Source organism: Mobula birostris, chromosome 17, assembly GCF_030028105.1.
Source record: "Mobula birostris isolate sMobBir1 chromosome 17, sMobBir1.hap1, whole genome shotgun sequence".
Lineage (NCBI taxonomy): Eukaryota > Metazoa > Chordata > Chondrichthyes > Myliobatiformes > Myliobatidae > Mobula > Mobula birostris.
The window spans coordinates 42,368,632-42,389,590 of NC_092386.1; the positions used below are offsets into that span (position 1 = coordinate 42,368,632).

A 20,959-nucleotide genomic window follows, 5' to 3' on the forward strand; every position below is an offset into this window, starting at 1 on the left:
CAGAAAAGACAGGCTGATGTAAATGTAGTTTTCTTGGAAGTTGAGGAGGGTAATGTGAAAAAGACAAAAGCTTTCAATGATTTTTTTATGTTGGCCATCACAGAAGAGGACACATCTAATGTACTGAAAAGTGATTTTATGGATGTGATAGGAAGTGAGGACCGAAGAGGAAGTGCTTAGCAAGGTAGTGGGCCACAAAGTAGCCCAGTCCCCTAGTCCTGATGGAATGCATCCCAGGGTACGGAAAGAAACGTGAGAAGTTATAGTAGATACATTTGTGATAATTTACCAAAATTCCCTGAACTCGGCAGGTCCCAGCAAATAGGACGACAGTGAATGTCATGACAAAAAATCTAGCAAAAGGCAGGTAACTATAAAAATAAATTGATAGAGTACTTTTCATACAGGTGACGTAGTTCAAAGTGCTTTATTATGGGATAAAAGTACAAACATGACAATAAAATAGAAAATAAAAATGAACATGAAAATAAAAGACAAAAAGATGTTAGTTAAACGCAAGGTTAAATAAATAGGTTTTGTGCTGGTGTTTAAAAGTGTCCAATGAGTCTGCATCCCTTACAGTTTTAGGTATTGAATTCTACAGTTTCGGAGTGTAGTTCAAAAAAGCTGATGGGCTCATTATCGTTTGAGGGAAATTGTTTAAACTTAAGAGACTGGCAGAAGAAGATATAAGAGCTTGAGCAGGATTATAAAACAAAAACAATTCTGTTACGTACTCCAGTCCCAAAACATTCATAGCTTTAAAAACAAGTAAGCGAACTTTAAAATCAATTCTAAAAGATACAGGAAGCCAATGCAGAGTAGTTAGGACTGGAGTGATAAATTCCTTCATCTTGTTTTCGGTTAAAAGTCTAGCAGTGGTATTCTGAACAAGTTGAAGTTTGTCAATAGATTGCTTTCGAAGACCAGTAAAAAGTGCTTTGCAGTAATTTAGTCTATTTGATACAAAGATATAATTTAGTTTTCCAACATCATTATGTGATAGAAACAAACATGCCTTTGCAACATTTCTTGTAGAAATGCTGCTCTGGTCACTTTATTTGTGAGATTTAAAATTCAAATCTGAATCAAGGATAGCACCTTTGATTTTACAAGGGGAGAGCCAAACTCCTAAGTTTATCGAGAAGTTTAACTCTTTTGGCTTTGGGTCCAACCAAAGTATTTCAGGTTTATCTTCAATGAGATTCAGAAAATAATTGCTTATCCGTCTGGTTATTGCAGCCGTGCCGGAAGTCAAGGGAAGGTAGGGTGCTATCATCACCAGGCTCAACCAAGTTATATAATTGTGTGTCATCTGCAAAACTGTGGAAATTAAGTTTATGCTAACGGTGTCTCCTAACAGGAACTAGGGGACCAAGACAACTTCTCTGAGCAACAAAAGGTACATTGTATGTCTTAGAAAACTATAGGCCAGTTAATATCAGGAAAATGCTTCAAGCTATCATTGAGGAAGGAGTAGAGAGGCATCTGATTAGAAGTGGTCCCATCAGGTAGACACAGCATGTATTCAAGAGGGAAAGATTCAGTTTGAAAAAAATTACCGGAATTTTTTGAGGATAAGACCACAGAGTACAGAGAAAAGGTGGATTTCCAGAAAGCATTCAAGAAGGTGCTACATAAAAGACCCATCCATATGATAAGGATGCATGAAGCTAGGGGTAATGTATTAGCTTTGGATAGAGGATTGGTTAACCAACAGATGTCAGGGAGTCGCGATATTAGGTGTTTCTCTAATTGACCATCAGTGGTGACTGGAATGCCACACGTTTGGTACTGGGTCCACAACTGTTCAAATTATACACCAATAATTTATAAGAGGAGACCAACTGTAGTGTATCTAAGTTTGCTGATTCTACTAAATTGAGTCAAAAAGCAAATTGTGCAGAAAATGCAGAGAATCTGCAGAGAGATATTGATAGGTTTACTGAGTGGGCTGGAGTCTGGCAGTGTTCGTAAATGCGAGGTAATCACTCTAGAAGAAAAAAATAGAAGGTCAGAATATTACGTAAACGATGCAGCATGAAGAGGGATGTGAGAGTGCTTGTATCTGAATCACCAATGTTTGGTTTGCAGGTTATCACAAAGACAAATGCAGTGCTGGTCTTCACTGCTCGAGGGACTGAATTTAAAAGCAGGAAAGTTATGCTGAAATTGTGTAGTGTACCGGTGAAGTCGCACCTGGAATACTGCATGTAGTTCTGGTGTCCTTGAGGAAAGATATATTGACTTTGAAGGTGATGCAGAAGGAGGTTGGCTCCAGAGATGAGGGCATTAGCCTCTGAGGACAGATTTGAATCACTTGGGGCCATACTCGCTGAGATTCAGAGACATGGGAAGGGATTGTATAGAAACATAAAATCATGAAAAGGGATAGATAAGATAGGCCCAGGAAAGCTGTTTCCACTGGTAAGAGAGACTGGAACTAGTGAACATAGCCTCAGTATTTGGGAGAATAGATTTAGGATGCAGGAACTATTTTTACCCAGCAAGTAGCTATTCTATAAAATTCTCTGCCCAGGGAAGCAGTAGAGGCTACCTCATTAAATGTATTTAAAGCAGCATTAGATAAACTTTACCAAGTTCAAATAAAATTTATTATCAAAATACATATATATATAACCATACATTACCTTAAGATTTACTTTCTTGAAAGCATTCATGATAGAACAGAAACATACAATAAAGCCAATGAAAAGCTACACACAAAGACTGACAAACAACCAATGTGCAAAAGACAAACTGCAAATATAAAATAAATAAATAATACCGAGGATGTGAATTATCGAGACCGTGAAAGTGAGACCATAGGTAGTGGAATCAGTTCAGAGTGCAGGTCAATGAAATTATCAACTCTGGTTCAGGAACCTGACAGTTGAAGGGTATTAACTGTTCCCGAACTTGGTGGTTTGAAACCCAAGGCTTCTGTACCTTTCCCGATGATGGCCTGGATGGTGGGGGTCCTTGATAATGGACGCTGCCTTCTTGTGGCAGCACTCTTTTGAGATGTGTTCAATGGAGAGGAGGACTTTGCCCATGGTGGACTGGGCTGTGTCCATCACATTTGTAGGCTTTGCCTTTTTTTGGCATTGGTGCTTCCAGACCAGTTCATGACGCAATCAGTTAGGAGACTCTCCACCATGCACCCACAGAAGTTGGCAGAGTCCGATGACATGCCAAATCTGTGCAAACTTCTAATAAAGTAGAGGCACTGTCGTCCACCTCCAATCTCCTAATGAGATCTGTCTCATAGACCTCCAGCTTCTTCCTCCTGCAGTCAATAAGTATATCTTTAGTTTTGCTGATGTTGAGTGAGAAGCTTTTGTTGCAGCACCATTCAACCAGATTTCAATCTCCCTCCTACATGCCGATTCATCATCACCATTGACGCAACAGTGGTGTCATTAGCAAACTTAAATATTGCATTGAAGGGGTACTTAGCCACACAGTCACAGGTATAAATCAAAGGGCTAGCCACACAGCCCTGTGTTGCACCTGTGCCGATGGAGATTGTGGAGGGAGATGCTGTTGCCAATCTGTAGCCACTGGAGTCTACAAGTGAGAGAAAAAGCTAGGATCCAGTTGCACAAGGACATATCAAGACCTAGGTCTTGGAGCTTAGTGACTAGTTTCAAGGGGGTGATAGTGTTGAAAGATTTTTTGCACAGTAGGGAATTAAGGGCCATGGAGAAAGTCAGATAGGTAGAGACGAGTTCATGGCCAAATTAGCCATGATCTTATTGACTGGTGGAGTTGGCTCAATGAGCCAGATGGCCTACTCCTGTTCCTATTGCTTACATTCTTATGGTAAAGGGCTACAAAGTCCTCGGGTTGTGCATAATCCGCACAGCAGGGATACAAATGCTGTTAAGTGTAAGTATCCAAAAGATGGTGAATAGAACTGCCCTGTCGTTAGTTTTGTGAAACACCATCTCGACATGTGCATCCACTTTCTGATGAAACAGCGTGAAGCTGCTGAACTATAGATAAATTAATCACATCATAGACAGTTGTGTTGCCATTCAAGACTTAGGGACCTATTTATTTTAATTAGCTTTAATTACTGCAAATCAACCTTTCTGACACTGAAGATAAAACCTGGAAATACGATGTTTCAATAATTAAGCCAACAATAGCCAACAGAAGTTTCAATAATATTTGATCTGTAATTTTATAAAATTTCCTTTCAGGTAGAAATGTTTCAATGTCTTGAAATGCGATATTGAGTAGGTAGTGCACAGAACACTCATGATTTTTCTTTGTGGGGTCCACCACTGCAAGGTTTCATTGTGCAAGAGACCAAGGACACCAAGTTCAACAGATTAGGCATGATACAGTTAAAATGCTCTAAAGGTCTTTTCGCACTGTTCTCCTACTGGCCAGGAAAACGTGGTTACAGATATCGGTGGGGAAGAAATCAGGATCATGAGTGACTGGTTATTTAGTTAGAGCGGTGATGGAGGAAGAGAAGGACACGATAATGTTCTAACCACCTAAACACTACTGAGAAGGCAAACTCTTCTAATTGGCCGACTTGCTAGTCCAAAATAGACGCTTCTGAGTGGGACCTGCTCAGTCCCGCTCAACTTGCATCAAAGTATGAAGCAGTGTTGAAAATGCTTAGTTCCGCGCCAGTGCTCCATCCAGAGGCAGCACAGGTGACAGGAACAGAGTTCAGATGCATGAAGCAAGTGGCTATACATTACTATTCACATCCAGGTATCTCCATGTCTTAATACAACTGAAACAGAGGACCCAGAAGGTTCAATATTCTCAGACGGAATCAATGCAATCAATTCCCAGAAGGCATTTGACAATTGATCTCACTAAGAAATTACTGCTGCTCTGTGATCTGAATACAATCACTAGTCAGCTTTGTCCAGTTATTTCTTTTCCTCAGTTTGAAACCAAAATCATTCACTCTAGTGCAAGTTTCCTCCAATTATTTTGCAATCCTTCAATTAGATCAGCTGATCTGTTCATGTGGGTGCAAAATCTCAGTTTTCTTCATTGAGTTATCAGCAGCAAAAATGTTTAAAAATTAATTCATGCAAGGACAATTCTAACCAATGTATATTGTACTGGAGCAAAATGTGGCATTTCATGACAGGAAATTTAGCCCGATAGCAATGTCTTATGAACAATTAAGGAAGACAACCTGCCACCCAATCACAATGACACTATGTGTTTGTGATCTAATGTCTCTGAGCAGCTGGAGCACTTAGTAATTAAAATACCAATCAATCCTGTTAAAATGAAGACCCAGTAAAGATAGCAACCATCACCCAGCAGCTATACAAGCAACCAGTCCACCTGTAAAATTTCAAAATGTTAATACTTACTTTCACCTTCTTGCAGCATCTTCAAAAGCTGAGCATTTCTAGCCTTCACTTCTTTATATTTTGTCTATTAAAAAGAAAACTAAAAAATGTCAGTTAAAAATAAATTCTTATTCAGAATTGCAGAAGGCATAATCTCAAGACTTACTTCCCACTCAGCAACTATTTGTTTCAACTGAAGAATTTTGAGTTCTTTCTTTTCCAGTTGATCTTTTAAATGTTCGGTTATTGCATTACTGGAAGTAACCTCCTGCAAGAAAAATTTAAAAGTATCTTTTGAGTACAGTGAGTCACATTAGAGGCGATGTTGTACCATATTCTTCTTAACCAATACGTAGAACTTAGCATTTTTCAGTATCAAATGCTGTCTGTTGTCTGTCCACACCTCCAACTTTTCTTTACCTCCTTGGTCCATTGTTATCCTCATGGTTGACTGGCACAATTAGAAATCATGCTGTCTACATCCAGGTCCAAAATTTATATTAGGAGAAGCATTGGGTCTGGAACTGATTCTTGGGTGGCTCCACAAAAAGTCAATGAAGTGCTGGATATGGCCCAGTCCCTCACAGGCAAAGCCCTCCCCATCACGGAGCACAATTATATGGAGTGCTGCCACAAGAAAGAAGCATTGCTCACAAGACGATAAAGGTATAAGAGCAGAATTAGGCCATTTAGCCCATCAAGTCTGCTCCACCATTTCACCATGGTTGATCCAAATTTCTCCACAGCCTCAATCTCCTACCTTCTCCCCATATCCCTTCATGCCCTGACCAATCAAGAATCTATCAACCTCTGCCTTAAATAAACATAAAGACTTGGCCTCCACAGCTGATTGTGGCAAAGAATTCCATGGATTCACCACCCTCTGGCAAAAGAAATTCCTCATCTTTGTTGAAAAAGGATACCCCTCTATTCTGAGGCTGTGTCCTCTAGTCTTACGACTCTCCCACCGTAGGAAACATCCTCTCCACATCCACTCTATAAAGGCCTTTCACCATTCAATAGGTTTCAATGAGGTCACCCTTCATTCTTCTTAATTCTAGTGACTACAGACCCAGAGCCATCAGATACTCTTCGTATGACAAGCCATTCAATCCTGGAATCAGATTCCTTAACCTCCTCTGAACCCTCCTGTTTCAGCACATTCTTTCTAAAGGGCCCAAACTTGCTTACAATACTCCAAGTGAGTCCTCATCAGTGTTTTATAAAGTTTCAGCATTACATCCTTGCTGTTATATTCTAGTCCTCTTGAAATGAATGCTAACATTGCATTTGCCTTCCTCACCATAGATTCAACCTTCAAATTAACCTTTAGGGAATCCTCCATTTAGAAAATAGCCAAACCTTTCATTTTTTCTACCAAAGTGCATGACCATACACTTCTCGACACTGTATTCCATCTGCCATTTCCCAAATCTGTCAGTCCTTCTGTAGCCTCCCTACTTCCTCGAAACTACCTGCCCCTCCACCTATCTTCATATTGTATGCCAACTTTGCAACAAAGCCATCAATTCCATCATCCAAATCACCGACATATAATGTAAAAAGAATCGGTCCCAACACAGACCCCCAAGGAACACCACTAGTCGCCAGCGGCCAGTCAGAAAAGGCTTCCTTTATTCCCACTCTTTGCCTCTTGCCAATCAACCACTGCTTTATCCATGCTGGAATCTTTCCTGTAACACCATGGACTCATACCTTGTTAAGCAGCCTCATGTGGCACCTTGTCAAAGGCCTTCTGAAAATCCAAGTACACAACGTCAACCGATTATCCTTTGTCTATCCAGCTTATTGCTTTTTCAAAGAATTCCAATAGATCTGTCAGACAAGATTTTCCCTTGAGGAAACCATGCTGACTATGGCCTATTTTATCATGTGCCTCCAAGTACCCTGAGACCTCATCCTTGGTAAAATCGATTCCAACATCTTCCCAATCACTGAGATCAGACGAGCTGGTCTATAGTTTGAAGTGGAGTGACACTTCCAATTTTCCAGGCTTCCAGAACCATTCCAGAATCTAGTGTTTCTTCAAAGATCATCACTAATGCCTCCACGATCTCTTCAGCTACCTCTTTCAGAACCCTGGCGTGTACACCATCTGGTCCAGGTGCCTTATCTACCTTCAGACCCTTCAGTTTCCCAACAGCCTTCTCTCTAGTTATGGTAACTTCACACACTTCATGTCCCCTGACACCTGGAACTTCCACCATACTGCTAGGATCTTCCACAGTAAAGACTGATGTAAAAGTACCTCCATCATCAAGTTCCTCCACCATCCAAGCCATGCCCTTTTCTTGCTGCTACCCATTGGGCAGGAAGTCCAGCAGCCTTAGGTCCTACATCACTAGGTTCAAGAACAGTTATTGTCCTACAACCATCAGGTTCCCAAACTGGCGTGGATAACTTCGCTCATCACAACTCTGAACAGGTTTCACAACCTCCACACTCACTTTCAAAGCCACTACAACTCGTATTATTATTTATTCTCATTTGCACATTGGCTGTTTGCCGGTATTAGTGTTTGTGTAGTTTTTCATAAGTTCTATTGTATTTCCTTAGTTCCTATAAACGCCCGCAAGAAAGTGAATCTCAAGGCAGTATACGGTAACACGTATAAACTTTGATAATAAATTCACTTTGACTTGAATGAAAGTAAACTGGAAAGTATATATATCTCAAACCAATGTACGTCAGAGCTAGTTTGGCACAACACGGTGGGTTGAAGGGCCATTCCTGTGCTGTACTATTATATTTCCCAAAACAAAATGCTAACAGCAGCTCTGTACAGAAACAGAGCTAACAATGCAGACTAATGGCCTGCCATTAGGATTGAGAAAATAAACATTTTAAATTGAAGAGAAGGGGAAGTTTGGAAAGGACAAAAGGGAATGCCTATTATAAAGTGAATACTAAGTCAGACCCAGTTCTTGCTTACACCAACCCCACTCATCTGCTCTACCCCATAATCCTGCAAATTCTTTGCATACTGATACTCACATATCTCCTTACAGAGTATTTCAAGCATGTTGTTTGTAGGAATTCTGGCACCTGGATTGTTTCTCCCTCTTCCCCAACACTCCCCCCGCCCCCCCACCAAATTTAAGTGTATGAATAGTTTGTTGAAAGTGCCAGGTCACGTTGAGGAAATGGTTGAAAAAGTGTTTGAGCCCTTGGGCTCCATAAATAGGTGTATAGAGTGCAAAAGAACGGATGACATGAAGAACCTTTATAAAACACTGGCTCAGCCATAACTGGAACGTTGTGTCTCGTCCTGTGAGCCACACTTCACAAAGATGCAATGACTTTGGAAAAGGTGCAGAAGTGATTGAGGGAATTTGTGTGAATAGACTGGTGAAGCTGGGTCTGAACTCCTTGGAAAAAAAGGTTGCAAGACTTGGCAGAGGTACTTAAAACCATAGAATGCTTGAAAGAATGGATAGATAGAACACGTTTCCATCAAATGGAGACATTGAAACCACGGTTGTTAAATGTGCTGATATAAAGACAGCCTGGAAGTTAAGCTGTTAAGAGAACGTAACGGAGTGATAGAAGGATACAGACACATTTAAGTTAGCAGGCAAAGACCCGGTGAACAGTGTACAACATGGGAACTTGTGACATTGCCTATTTTGCTGAGGGGAAAAAAAACAAAAATAAAAATTCTAGCTGGTTACAGAGCTGAGATGGGAAGAGATCTGGGTATCCGATGTTATGATTTACAGTACAAATAAATAGGAAAGTTAGCAAAATGCTACCACTTATTGTTTGGGGAAATTATTACAAAATTAGAGAGGTTATGCTTAATTTTGTACCTGGGATTTACTCCAGATTTGCTCTCACCCATGTATAGTAATTGTCTTATTAGAGGAATAATATTAAGGTAACCTGCCCATTCCATCATGAGGAAAGGCTGGGAAGACCAGGTTTGAACTGCTTGAGTGTTGCAGAGTAGAAGTTGACTTGACTGATACAAAGAAAGCTCTCAGGGGTCTTGATAGGGTACATGTGGAGAGAATGTTTCTTCTTATGAGAGGATGCAGAACTAGGGCCACATCAAGGTGAAAGGAGAATGGGACCAGTCGATTTTCAAATCTTGTCTGTTTATTAAGATATCAGCTGCAGTCTTAGATCAATCCCCAAATAAACGATACAGAGTTTGGAAACCAGCAATGCTTTAATGATGTCCAGCAGGGTTATACTTACGAGTCGGAGATAAACATTTATCTCTTTCTGCTGTTTCTCAATGATCCATGCACCACTACCCCTAGTACTCAACACGTTGCTATTGCTCAAATTTCATAAGTATCAAATCACCAGTTACAGCCACATCTGCTGTCTGCTCTTCGCTTTCCAGTCATTACTTTTAGAAAACAAATAGAGACCCTACAAACTCAAATTCTACTTACAAAATGTTTAAACAGTTGTGATGACACTGGAAAATCGATTTGTTTAAACAGTTCTAGGGAGTTGAAGCATCAATTAAACTAAAAGCACATCCTTAGTTGATTCAGTCCCACATATCTATCAGCAATATTTTTTAAATGTTCTCCTCCTACTCAGCTCATTAGCAACAGCTGTGAAAATATTGGAAACATAAAATAAATGAAAGATCCAACAGGTTTAAATTTAATTTTGGATTTATGAATATGCAAGTACGTTAATCTGAGAACATTGCTTAAACTGCAATTAAACAATCTACAGAAGTTTTGAATAACTGTTCACAAAGAAACAGGTAACATTCAAGCTGAACAGAGGCACAGATAGAAAGGCTGCTGCCTAACAACTCCTATAACCCAGGTTCTATCCAAATCACCAGTGGAGTTTGTGCAGAGTGTGCACATTCTCTCTATACGTGGGCTTCCTCCAACACTGACTTCCTTCCAAATCCCAAAGATGTGTAGGTTGGGTGGTTGTTTAGCCATTGCAAACTGCTCCTGTGTGTAGTTAAGTGGTAGAATCTGGGGTGAAAGGAAAGGGAGGAGGGAGATGATTGAGTATGGAAAGATTGCAGTGGATTTAACGTGAGATTTATGCAAAAAGGTTTCTGATGGTCATCGTGAAATTAATGAGCCAATGGGACTGTCTCCAAGTTACATAGGTCATGTCTCTAAATGGTTAAACCACTATCAAGCCCCAGACCACCCACGTGCAACACAGACAAATCAATTAAGGTTTAGAAATGTATTTTCGGAAATACATACTTGGCTCTCTTGTGAAATACTGTCCAATCCATTGGTACTTGATAACTGCTTTCTCCTCTCCATTGATAGTATTTTACTTGCAGCTTCTTCTAGTTTAATAAAGAAGCTATTCTCTTCTGTTGCTGCATGTAAAGATGTTGGCTCCTGGAAAAAGTACAAAATTTCTGAATTCAGTTCAAGGTATACAAGAAGCAAAACATTAAGTTATGATTTTAAAAAAATGTTGAGCCTTGTGCAGATTGAAGAATCAAGCCATTTGGCCCACTCCACTACTTTCTCAGAAATATGGAAATTCTCTTTTCAAAACAAATGGACAAATTACTATATTTGTTTCTTACACAATGCAAATCCAGATCATAGTTTATTATATTCAAAAAGGATCATTGTCCTCTTACTCTTTTGCTGAGTTTTAACTTCATCCATTATTTTATTGGAAGTCTATTTTAAATCTGAATTCCAAGTTCCAGGCCATATTGTAAACATACAACTCACTTGGTTATTAAAAAAAGATCGTAAACACTAATTCCACAATATAAATTAAGTTGCCATAAAGATAAAAGTAGCATACCTCAGATTTCCTATTTGTCTGATCTAATGAAAGAGAATGAAAAAGTTAATATGGTGTAAAATACTGGCAACATATTTCACTCACAAAATTGTGGCTACTCAAATAGAGAACAATGGGCAAACTATGCAGATTTTAAAATCCTGATACATCTGCTTCTCAATATTGAATTTAACCAGTGAAAAGTTCAAAATATAGTACTTTTAAACATTTATAGGACTTAGATTTAATAAGGAACATAAATTGTTGCTTCCTGTTCCAAAAATTGGGCTTACGAGTTTCAGGGTTTTCAAGATATGACCAATAGTAATTGGCAGTAAGCTTCTGGATGACTGCACAAGGAGATGAGAAAATAGCATCTTCTTCCTGTCATCACTATTGTACTTCACACAGGAGAGCATGTATGTATGGGCTGGAGTATTAGAGCAGCCTCACAAAGCATTACACAAAATTTGAAGCGGGGAACAAGTGACTGTACAGCTAGACCCAGTCCAAACCGAATCAAGTCCACTGATGACACAACAGTAGCTGGCCTCGTCAACGCCAACCTTTAGGAAGGTGCAGGCTGGCTACTCCACACTGCATGCAGACAGCTCCTCCGTGGAAAAAGTTACCAGCACCAAGTTTCTGGGAGTGTACATAATGGACAACCTCACCTGATGCCTCAGCTCCACCCCTCTGGTCAAGAAGTACAGCAACATCTCCACTTCCTGAAGAGATTGAGGTGAGCAAGGACCCCCCCCCCGCCAATTCTAACCAATTTTTACAGAAGCCCCATTGTGAGTGTCATACGCATTTTGTGGTCAGATGTAAGGCAATTGACCACACCTTGACCACAAGATCCTCCTTTGTGAGAACTGCTCAGAGGATGTCTTTTCCACCCATCTGAGATATCTACCAGGAGTACACAGCATGCTGGACCCTTCACATCGTCAATGATCCCTCCCATCCATCTAATCTCTTCAACCCCCTTCCATCGGGCAGGAGGTACCATAGGACTGTTAGATTCTTCTCCCAGGCCGTAAGACTACTGCACTTCCTGCCACCACCCACGTCTCACCACATATGAGGCGCCAGTAGCATTATACTGTTTCCTTGTTATCATGTGTCATACATGCAGCTTATTATTTGTCAATTTATTTGTGGTAATATTACTTTGTGTTGTGTGTATGAGTTATATGTACTGTGGTGTGTACCTTGGTCCAGAGGAACATTGTTTTGTTTGGCAGTATACATGTTTATTGCTCAAATGAAAATAACCTTGAACTTGAAAGACTTCTTTTGAAAAATTTAAATCATTTGTTTAAAATAAGCTGATGTGCAAAGGTGGTGCAGTTTCCACCCTCCAAATAAGTCTATAAAGTCCAGAATCCAATCTAATCAGAAATTGCTGCAAATCACATAATTTCACCTCCAAAATTTTACCAGCTCTACCTGCTGCTGAACTTCATGCTTTTCTCCATATTCAATGACCGTACACTCTTGGTGAAGAGATTATCTCCACCCTCCTTTCCTCATATAGAATGGGGCTCCGGTCAGCTGCCTCAGGATCAGTGGTCAATCTCTTATTTCATGTAAATCAAAATCACACAGCTGCATGTCCTTTCTGGGCACTTGACTCTACTGTCATCTGGTGGCTACCACGCACATGAAAATCAAACCAGCAGCCCAGATTTTGTTATAAAGCAATCATACTGCTCAAAATAAAACACTGACACAACTCCAATACTACCTGTACTTCCATCAGTCTGAAAATCTTTCAATGAAACTGTGGCTGGTTTATCTTTTCCCTGAAGATGTTTTCGTTTCTCCTTTCTACTTGGTCCTTTTGTTTTAGGAGAAGTATTATCTGCATCTAAACACTGTAAAAGATGTTTCAAAGTTTAAGATGAAGTGCAGTGAAGATTTTCATTCAAGGATTATTACATTTTTACAAAATCTAAAAAGGACAAAGCAAGATGAAAGATTATGCATTTTGTTTCTAAACTGCAGATGTAACTCATACACTGATAACTCGTTTAGCACTCCCTGAAACGAGGGTGCTAAAATGGGGTCAATACAAGCATTATTTGTGGAAATATTTTAGTTTATTTGGAGATGAAGGGTAGAGCAGGCCTATCCGGCACAACGAGCCACATGACCCAGCAAACCCACCTATTTTACACTAGCCTAATCATAGGACAATTTACAAAGACCAATTAACCTGTTAACCAGTACGGCTTTGGACTATGGGAGGAAACAGGGGCATCCGGACGGAATCCATGCAGATCATGGGGAGAACGTGGAACGCTCAGACAGAACACCACACTACTGTGGTGCCCATTATACACTATTAACATCTTTGCTATGCCAGAAATCTGATGCAAACCCTTGACTTTTCTGCTGATATAACGGTGAGCTATGGTGCGGAGAACCTGGTACAAATCCAGCAATGAATAGCTTATAGCTCAAGGAACAGCTGCCTGAAAACGCGTAGCTGCTCAGCACTAAGATGAGGCGCCCAGGCTTTGCCTTGGCCTGATGAGCCAGTTCTGTATCGCTGGGGACTATCAGAGAGAACCAAGGGTCACTCTCGTCACCTTCTGTTAGATACAATGGAAGCTGCTGTCTCCACAGTGCTTCGTAATCTGCACAGCCTTCCCTAGTCTAGAAACAATGCTCAATGTTCTTTGTTGGGCTTTGGAGTTGTTACCGTGGAGAAGGCTCTGGGTTGAGAAGAATTGTGTAAGTGAAGAACAGCTTCCATCGCTTCCAACAGGAAGGTCCAGGCAGTCTGTCAACACATGAAGCAGGTGCTGCCACCAACTTCCACCAAAATCCGCACTTACTGTACCAGGCAGGGTGCAGCCTTAAAACCCACATCTCAGCACCAGGCAGCCAGTCTGACCCACTCAATTCTCAGCCCTTTCCACACTGTGCCCCTCAGCCATGTGAGCACCAAAACAGGACAGGGATTTGCACCAGGTTCTTGGTGTAGCAACACATAGCTGAGCAGTCATCTACAAAATACAGGAGCTACATAGCTGCCAAAGTTCAAACCGGAGGACGGAAAGACTTATAGTGAACCAGCAGCCTCCAGACTGCTGCTAAGCGGAGAGCCAGTGAATTCATAATGTGAGCGGGGAGGGGGGGATTCCTAGTAACAAACAGTAATTTAAAATACTAGAACATCAGGATTACAGTGACCAAGTACTTGCACAAATATGAAATGGTTAGAGGGAACTGGTATGGTTCATGAGGTGTCAGTCACATCAAACTCATTGAAAGGATAAAGTGTCTTGGCCTGCTGGAATGGAAGGGCAGAAAAGAGGTATTTGCCTGAGCTATTGGGAACAACTGATGAGATTATTAGCAAAATGGAGGCAATATTATCACAGACACACAAGAGAATATAGATGCCAGAATCTGCAGCAACAAGCAATCTGCCAGAGGAATTCAGCGGGTTGAGACGCATCTGTGGGACGAAAGGAATTGCCAATGTTGTGGATCAAAACACCGTAGCAGGACTGAAATGTCTTTCCTCCAGCAAGTTATCTTTCTTGGAAGTGAGGCACGAGAGAGCAAGAAATGACAGCATGTAACAAAAATTGTTCCCAAGGGAACATGTATTCGGGTCTCATTGATAAATCTGATAGAAAAAATACTTGCAGAAAGAGTTCTATGTTCATTTTTGGCTCATGGCATTGTGTGAACACAAACAGGAAGTTACAATTTTAAAAAATGGTTAACCAGCTGTTTCAAGGGATGGAGAAATAGGGGAAGTGGGTATGTGCTCTAGACTCACTAAAAAAAGCATCACTCTTATGTTATAAAATATTACATAAACATGGCCTTTATTCTCGTTCAAGAACCAGTGAATGCTAAATTAACATCTTTAAAATGATAAAGGGATCCAATGAAACCATTTCATTTGGATCAGATAGATAGAGCGATAGATACTTCATTGATCCCAAAGGTAACTGCAGTGTCACAGTAGCATTACAAGTGCACAGATATACAAATATTAGAAGAGAAGTAAGAAAGAATAAAAAATAAGTTACCTCAAATAGTCTAATGGGGGGGGGGGGTCATCACTTCCCCAGCTACAGGTTGACTCATTATAGAGCCTAATGGCTGAGAGTAAGAACAACCTCGTATAGCGCTCTTTGGAGCAGTGCAGTTGTCATAGTCTATCACTAAGAGTGCTCCTCTGTTCAGCCAAGGTGACATGCAGAGGGTGAGAAACTCCCCAATATTTCACCCCAAAGCCATTTCCTGCATCAACCCCATGGTCCTAGATTCTGTTGCTATCTATAAATTTAGCAATTTCCGTCTGCAATATCGTCGGAAACCGAGCTTCCACAGACACTGTGGGTGACATATGCCTCAGGCGAGCAAGTTTCTTGTCATTTCTATCCTGAACGGGTGACCGTTATTCAGAGACTGCGACACCAGGTTGGAGATATCCTAGTCAGGGGAAGTGTTATCACCAATTCTTTGCTGTCAATTCCAGTCCTTTGTACACTGTACGGAGATCACCTTGTAGTTTTCTAAATTCAATACAGCTTAAGCTACTCACCCTCATCCCTCCTCACCATCCCCAGAGACAATCTCAGGTAATATTAAAAATAGTTTTATCAAGACCCTACATGATTGGAACAAGACCTCCCTAGTCTTGGACTCCAATAAAGGTCAACACCCTGTTAAGCTTTTTAAACCCCTTGCTGTACCTACACATTAACTTTTAGCAACTCATGTACAAGAACACCCAGGTTCCTCTGAACACCACCACCTTTCAATCTCCCGCCATTTACAATAAATCCAAATTTTCTTTCTGCCTAGGCTGGGAAGGGAAGAAGTGTTAAAATGCACTCCTTCCTATAGTTCTTAATCAGACACACCAAAAAGGAAAAGTAAGATCATTCTCAAATTTAAGAAACATTTTTGATAAAATATTTGTTTGTGAAAAATCAAACCCCATGAGATTACTTATTTATTTTTGTAACAAAATACACAAATGAAATACATTATTAATATTTGATCAGAGTTTGACCAGAAAAAAAAGTGTCATTTGGAATGATACAGACATGTTTAGATTTGGATTTACTCTGAAGTGGACCAGATACCATCCTGGGGGGGGAATGAAATAACTTGAGCAGCAAATGCTGGAAGCCTAAAATAAAAAGAAAATGCTGGAAATACTTGGCGGATAAGGCAGCATCGCTACAGGTGATGCACAACCCACTGAGTATTTCTCATATTTTCTGTTGTCACAAAGATTTTATTAGTTGCAGGGTCTCCATTTCATTACAGACGATGGACACATGTACCAGACATTTCATGCAATACCTTCACGGAACTCCCTGCATTGGGACTGTCGGATTTCCTACCGTACAGCTTGCCTTCAAAAAAAAACATGATGAGTCTAAGTTTCAAATGTATACATACACTTTTATGCTCCTCGTACTCCAACTTGCTAATCAGCAAAGCCTTCTGGAGATCTGCTTCATATAATTTGTTGGTCAGCTATATTTAGAACAAAACAAATCGGTCAGAGAAGCTCCATCAAAGGTTCCAGAAATACTTTGCAACATTATAGGACCTATTGAATGATCTACTTTAAATACTGTAGAGAAAATATGCTCTGCAAAGCATTGAGATTGAATGTGTCAGCATTCAGTACTCACAACCTAAAAATGGGTGGCAATATTTCTCAGTTCATTGCATTTGGAGAAATTTTGAAAATGGCAGGTAATATTGGAAACAAAGCACAAGAACAAGACGTTATGATCACTATCTCCACCCTCCCTCCCTCTCCATACCTAATTTTCTCCTAAAATAAATAATTACTTATTGGCAATAATTCCATTCTCCTGGCTTCGATTCTCAATCCTAGAAAACATCATTGATGAATAACTATGGACAAATAGAGCTACACAACTAAAAAAATGACACATACTAATCAGGCCCTTGTGTGTTTTTATCTGAACCCATGAAGCCACATTCAACATTGACAGCAATTTAAAGAGGCAGTTAAAGGGAATTTTTCAGCTCTCTACATCGGTTCAGCTGTATTGTTACCAGCATTTCAATGATTTTTTAACATTGTATCTATGCGCACTCTATCTGCTTCCAAACCTGTGACAGTAGAGAAACAATGACTTGCGTAACACCACGACAAAATGACTTCCAGTTAAAGAACATCTGCTCCTACCAAGAATGAGTTATTCACGTTGAATAATAGAGCTAACATGTTTATTTGCGCATATACCTGAAATAAGCCTTACTACAAGACTAAACTAACACAGAGCTTGCATCTGTTCATTTAAATAGAACCACACAAATTCCCTCTCGTAAAAAATCATTAGGTTAACTTACCTTGATGAGTTCCAGACTTTTCCCACCCCAAATAATATTGAATGCATTTAGTGATGCAAATTCCTGACCTTGTTTTAATACAAAGAAGCTTTGCACAATAAAACTGTGAATTGTGAAAGGACATAATGGTAATTAAGATGTTGGAAAAGATTTGTAGCTCGGGCTGAGGATATTGTTGTTGAATGAAACTTTCATTCGAAGTTGCATTGATGATGTTGCCTAGCTGGGTAACAAAACGTCTGCGAGCCAGCTCGACAACAACATAATGGTAATAAATGGTTCTTTAATGCCACTTGGCAGTAAAATATTCCGAAAATGATAAATCTGCATAGATTTGTGGTTAGTGACATAATTAATGGCCAGTAGTGCCCATGGCCTGTAGGTATTCAATTTTGTAACATTTTAAACAACACCATTTCTCACCTGTTCATCCTTCTCTCTCCACTGCTCCCACTTCTCCCCCTCTGCCGCTGGTGGATTCTGCCAGTTCAGGAATTGTTCTGACTGACAAGACCCAGCATTCACTCCAACTACGCCGGTAGAACAAGACTTTGATATACTTTTTCCAAAAGCCAGACTTCGTAGCTTTAAATTAAGAACCAAAACAAAGTCAAAATTATGAAAAACCAAGTACACATTTTTGTACTCAATTAAAACTGCATCCTGATGGTTAAACCAATCATTTGATCGTTTAAATGTTAAGTTGTAGTTGTGTGCTTCAAAGATTACTAAATACTTCATGGGTTAAAGTAAAACATTTAAGCAATTTTCAAAATAGAAACCCATATAATTTTAGTGTAATCAAATCAAAACTTATATTTACACAAATTGCATATTGAAATCTTTTTGTTTGTACTAAAGGACAAAAGGAATCTGTACATTCAAATTCAAACACCTGTTGCCATTGTAATAGATTTATCAATTAAAGCAGTTCACTTTCTAAAATCATTGCTGAATTTTTAAAGGATAATTTACTTTATGGGATATTTGAATATGAATACAGCTCTCAATACAAGTTCAACGTATGCCTGTAGCAATATAATAATAGGCTGGACGCAATAAATGCCAGAAGTACTCAGGTCAGGCAGCACCTGCAAAGAGAAACACCAACCAAAAATATCTCTCTCTCTTCAACAGTGCTGTCTGAGCTGTTGAGTATTTCTAGCATTTTCTGCAGTAAAAAAGGTAATGCTATTGTTGAATTTTGTATTTCAGATGTGATGTTAAAAAATATCTAATTTTTAACTTGGTGTAACAGGGTGTATTCGTTTTTGAAAGGGATTCCTTGATACCCTATTTGGTATTATTTCCTAAAACTTTTTTTTTGTCTTTCATCAGTATGTGTGAGACCCTGTGCACTGTACTTGCCTATATGTCAACAATCATACATATTTATTACATTTAGCGATGCAGCGAGGAGGCCTTCTGGCCCTTCCAGCAAATCCTTGCAATGCAGAATTGCATTGGTTATGCACTGAAGTCTGCAGAAACGTGGCTTTCCGACAGAGTTGATACTTTATCAAACCCTCAGGTTTTTGATGCGTTTAGTAGTTGTGGAAGTTTAGGGTCCTGCCCTGTCAGCAATCGGGGCATTCGATTCTGGTCCCCCAAAAGAAGAAACATTTTGACGGATATTAACAGAGGAATGCAGGCTTGGCCAGGGGAAGCTCCGGATCGACATCAAATAGTGCCAGCTGGCCAGAGAAACATCGGATGAATATGACATCCAAGAGATAAAACTAAACAAAACAAATATTTAAGTAACGGGCAAGCGGTTAGTGGGAATGAGAAACCTTTGCGCCAATAGTATAAATGCAATTTTAAAAGGGACGTTTTAAAAAGACAAAGTAGAAGTAAGGATGTGTTTCTGTAAAATGTAGAGTACGGAACATCATAATTCAGATTCTTCAATGTGACTTGCTCAATTTAAATTGAATTGTAAATCTTAATGCATTTCTATCACAGCAAAAGCTTTCCCCGTAGAATCATACAAAAATAGACAGAACTTCTTTCCTTCTACAAAACCCTTCAGTGGGTAAAAGAGCATCGTGTGCGAGCACTGTGTTCATCGTTCCGACTGAAAGTGGTTCCGGCTCTGGCCTCCGACTGACTCCCCGGTTCGTACCTCATTCGCTTCGCTTTGCTGCTGCTCTTTCTTCTTCTTCCTTTTCTGTTTCTTTTTCTCATTGCTGCCGCCGCCGCCCGCGGCCCCGGACTGTGCGTTGTTGTTTTTCTTAGCGGCTCCAACGCGGCCGCCTTTCCCGATTCGATTACTGCCGTTAATCCGCCCGGGGTCCGAATCGGAGTCGGACGAATCGCCCTCCACCCTCAGCAATGCAAAGCGAGAGGCGGTCGTGCGAATCGAGGCCGGGCCGACTGCTGCTGCCATGCCGACGGCTTGAATTAAACTGAAAGAAGGGCCGGGGCGAGAGGAGTTGACCGAACGGTGGAAGTACTACAAGCGACCGAGAGTCGGGGCAGAATTTGCAAGCCGCTGCAGAATTGGTCCGTGACTGAAACGCGAAGCGCCACCAACCGAGTTCTGATGGAACGGACACGGGAGGCTCGTGTGCGCGCACCGGCTGTGGTCCCGAGCGAGAGCGCGCACCGCGCGGAGACTGCCCCGCAACTTAACTTCACCGCGGGCCGTTTTCCGGCCATCAGTGCTTTAACGAGTCTCGGGGCTAACGAGGTGTAGCGTGTCAACGCGGAAACCCAGGTTAGCCCACCTTCGATCTTGGTAAGCGATTTCAAGGACATGCCGGCAAGGTTGGGTTATCTTTGATCACTTGGCCAGCGGCTCCTTCACGGGGACGGATGTCATCAAAATTAATCATGGGTTCACTTTGTGGCAGACGGGGCAATGAAGAAGTCAGTGGCAAGAACCGTGCGTCGGTTTAAAGCTTTTTTTCCTCTATTCATGTGCTGATTGAAATCTAGACTATTCTCTGCTGAAGGAGGACTTTTAATTTCCGTCATGAGACTTTCTGCAACATTTTATCTAGACTTTAAAGGCCCATCAACCTCTTTTGTTTGGAAGCAGAAGGCTTCACCTAAAATAAATGTGGAAATGTATAGTCCAATCATGTCCCTGTACTTTATTAGAGACCATCTGGGGCTCACCAGTATAAATGGTGTTTGGTCACTGGAACCTTGCTTTGTGATTGGAGGCAGTGAGGCATTGGAACTGCGGAAAAGTGGTGGACCTGACGAATGAAACCCTGTCCACATCGGGACTTCAGATACTGCAATATTCATGTCATCCATGGGCGGTGCTTGAGAAAATTGCACTGTACCAAACAGGTTGTTGCAGAGAATTGAGGACTTCTGGAAGGAAGATAATGAATCTTGGGGCAAAGCTAAAAACTGTATTGCTTGTGACAGTAAAGTTAAGAAAAACTTTTATGATCATACACCCTCCCAGGCTGCCACCGTGAAATGTCTCACATCATGCAGCAATGCATATTCTTCTTAATTAA

At 40.6% G+C, this 20,959-nt stretch overlaps 1 protein-coding gene across 2 annotated transcripts in view; it reads right to left on the minus strand.

Annotated features, from left to right (window-relative positions):
- Nucleotides 1–20,058, minus strand: part of gkap1 (G kinase anchoring protein 1) — a 42,252-nt gene extending 22,194 nt beyond the window's left edge. For both annotated transcript variants that reach the window (XM_072281581.1, XM_072281580.1), the window contains exons 1-8: nucleotides 19,606–20,058; nucleotides 17,904–18,065; nucleotides 16,551–16,628; nucleotides 12,856–12,985; nucleotides 11,127–11,149; nucleotides 10,559–10,702; nucleotides 5,506–5,607; nucleotides 5,361–5,424 (exon numbers count right to left, since the gene is read on the minus strand). In XM_072281581.1, coding sequence (XP_072137682.1) covers nucleotides 5,361–5,424; nucleotides 5,506–5,607; nucleotides 10,559–10,702; nucleotides 11,127–11,149; nucleotides 12,856–12,985; nucleotides 16,551–16,628; nucleotides 17,904–18,065; nucleotides 19,606–19,869 — 967 coding nt within the window. In that variant the 5' untranslated portion in view covers nucleotides 19,870–20,058. The remainder of the gene's footprint in view (nucleotides 1–5,360; nucleotides 5,425–5,505; nucleotides 5,608–10,558; nucleotides 10,703–11,126; nucleotides 11,150–12,855; nucleotides 12,986–16,550; nucleotides 16,629–17,903; nucleotides 18,066–19,605) is intronic.
- Nucleotides 20,059–20,959: the final 901 nt, after the last annotated feature.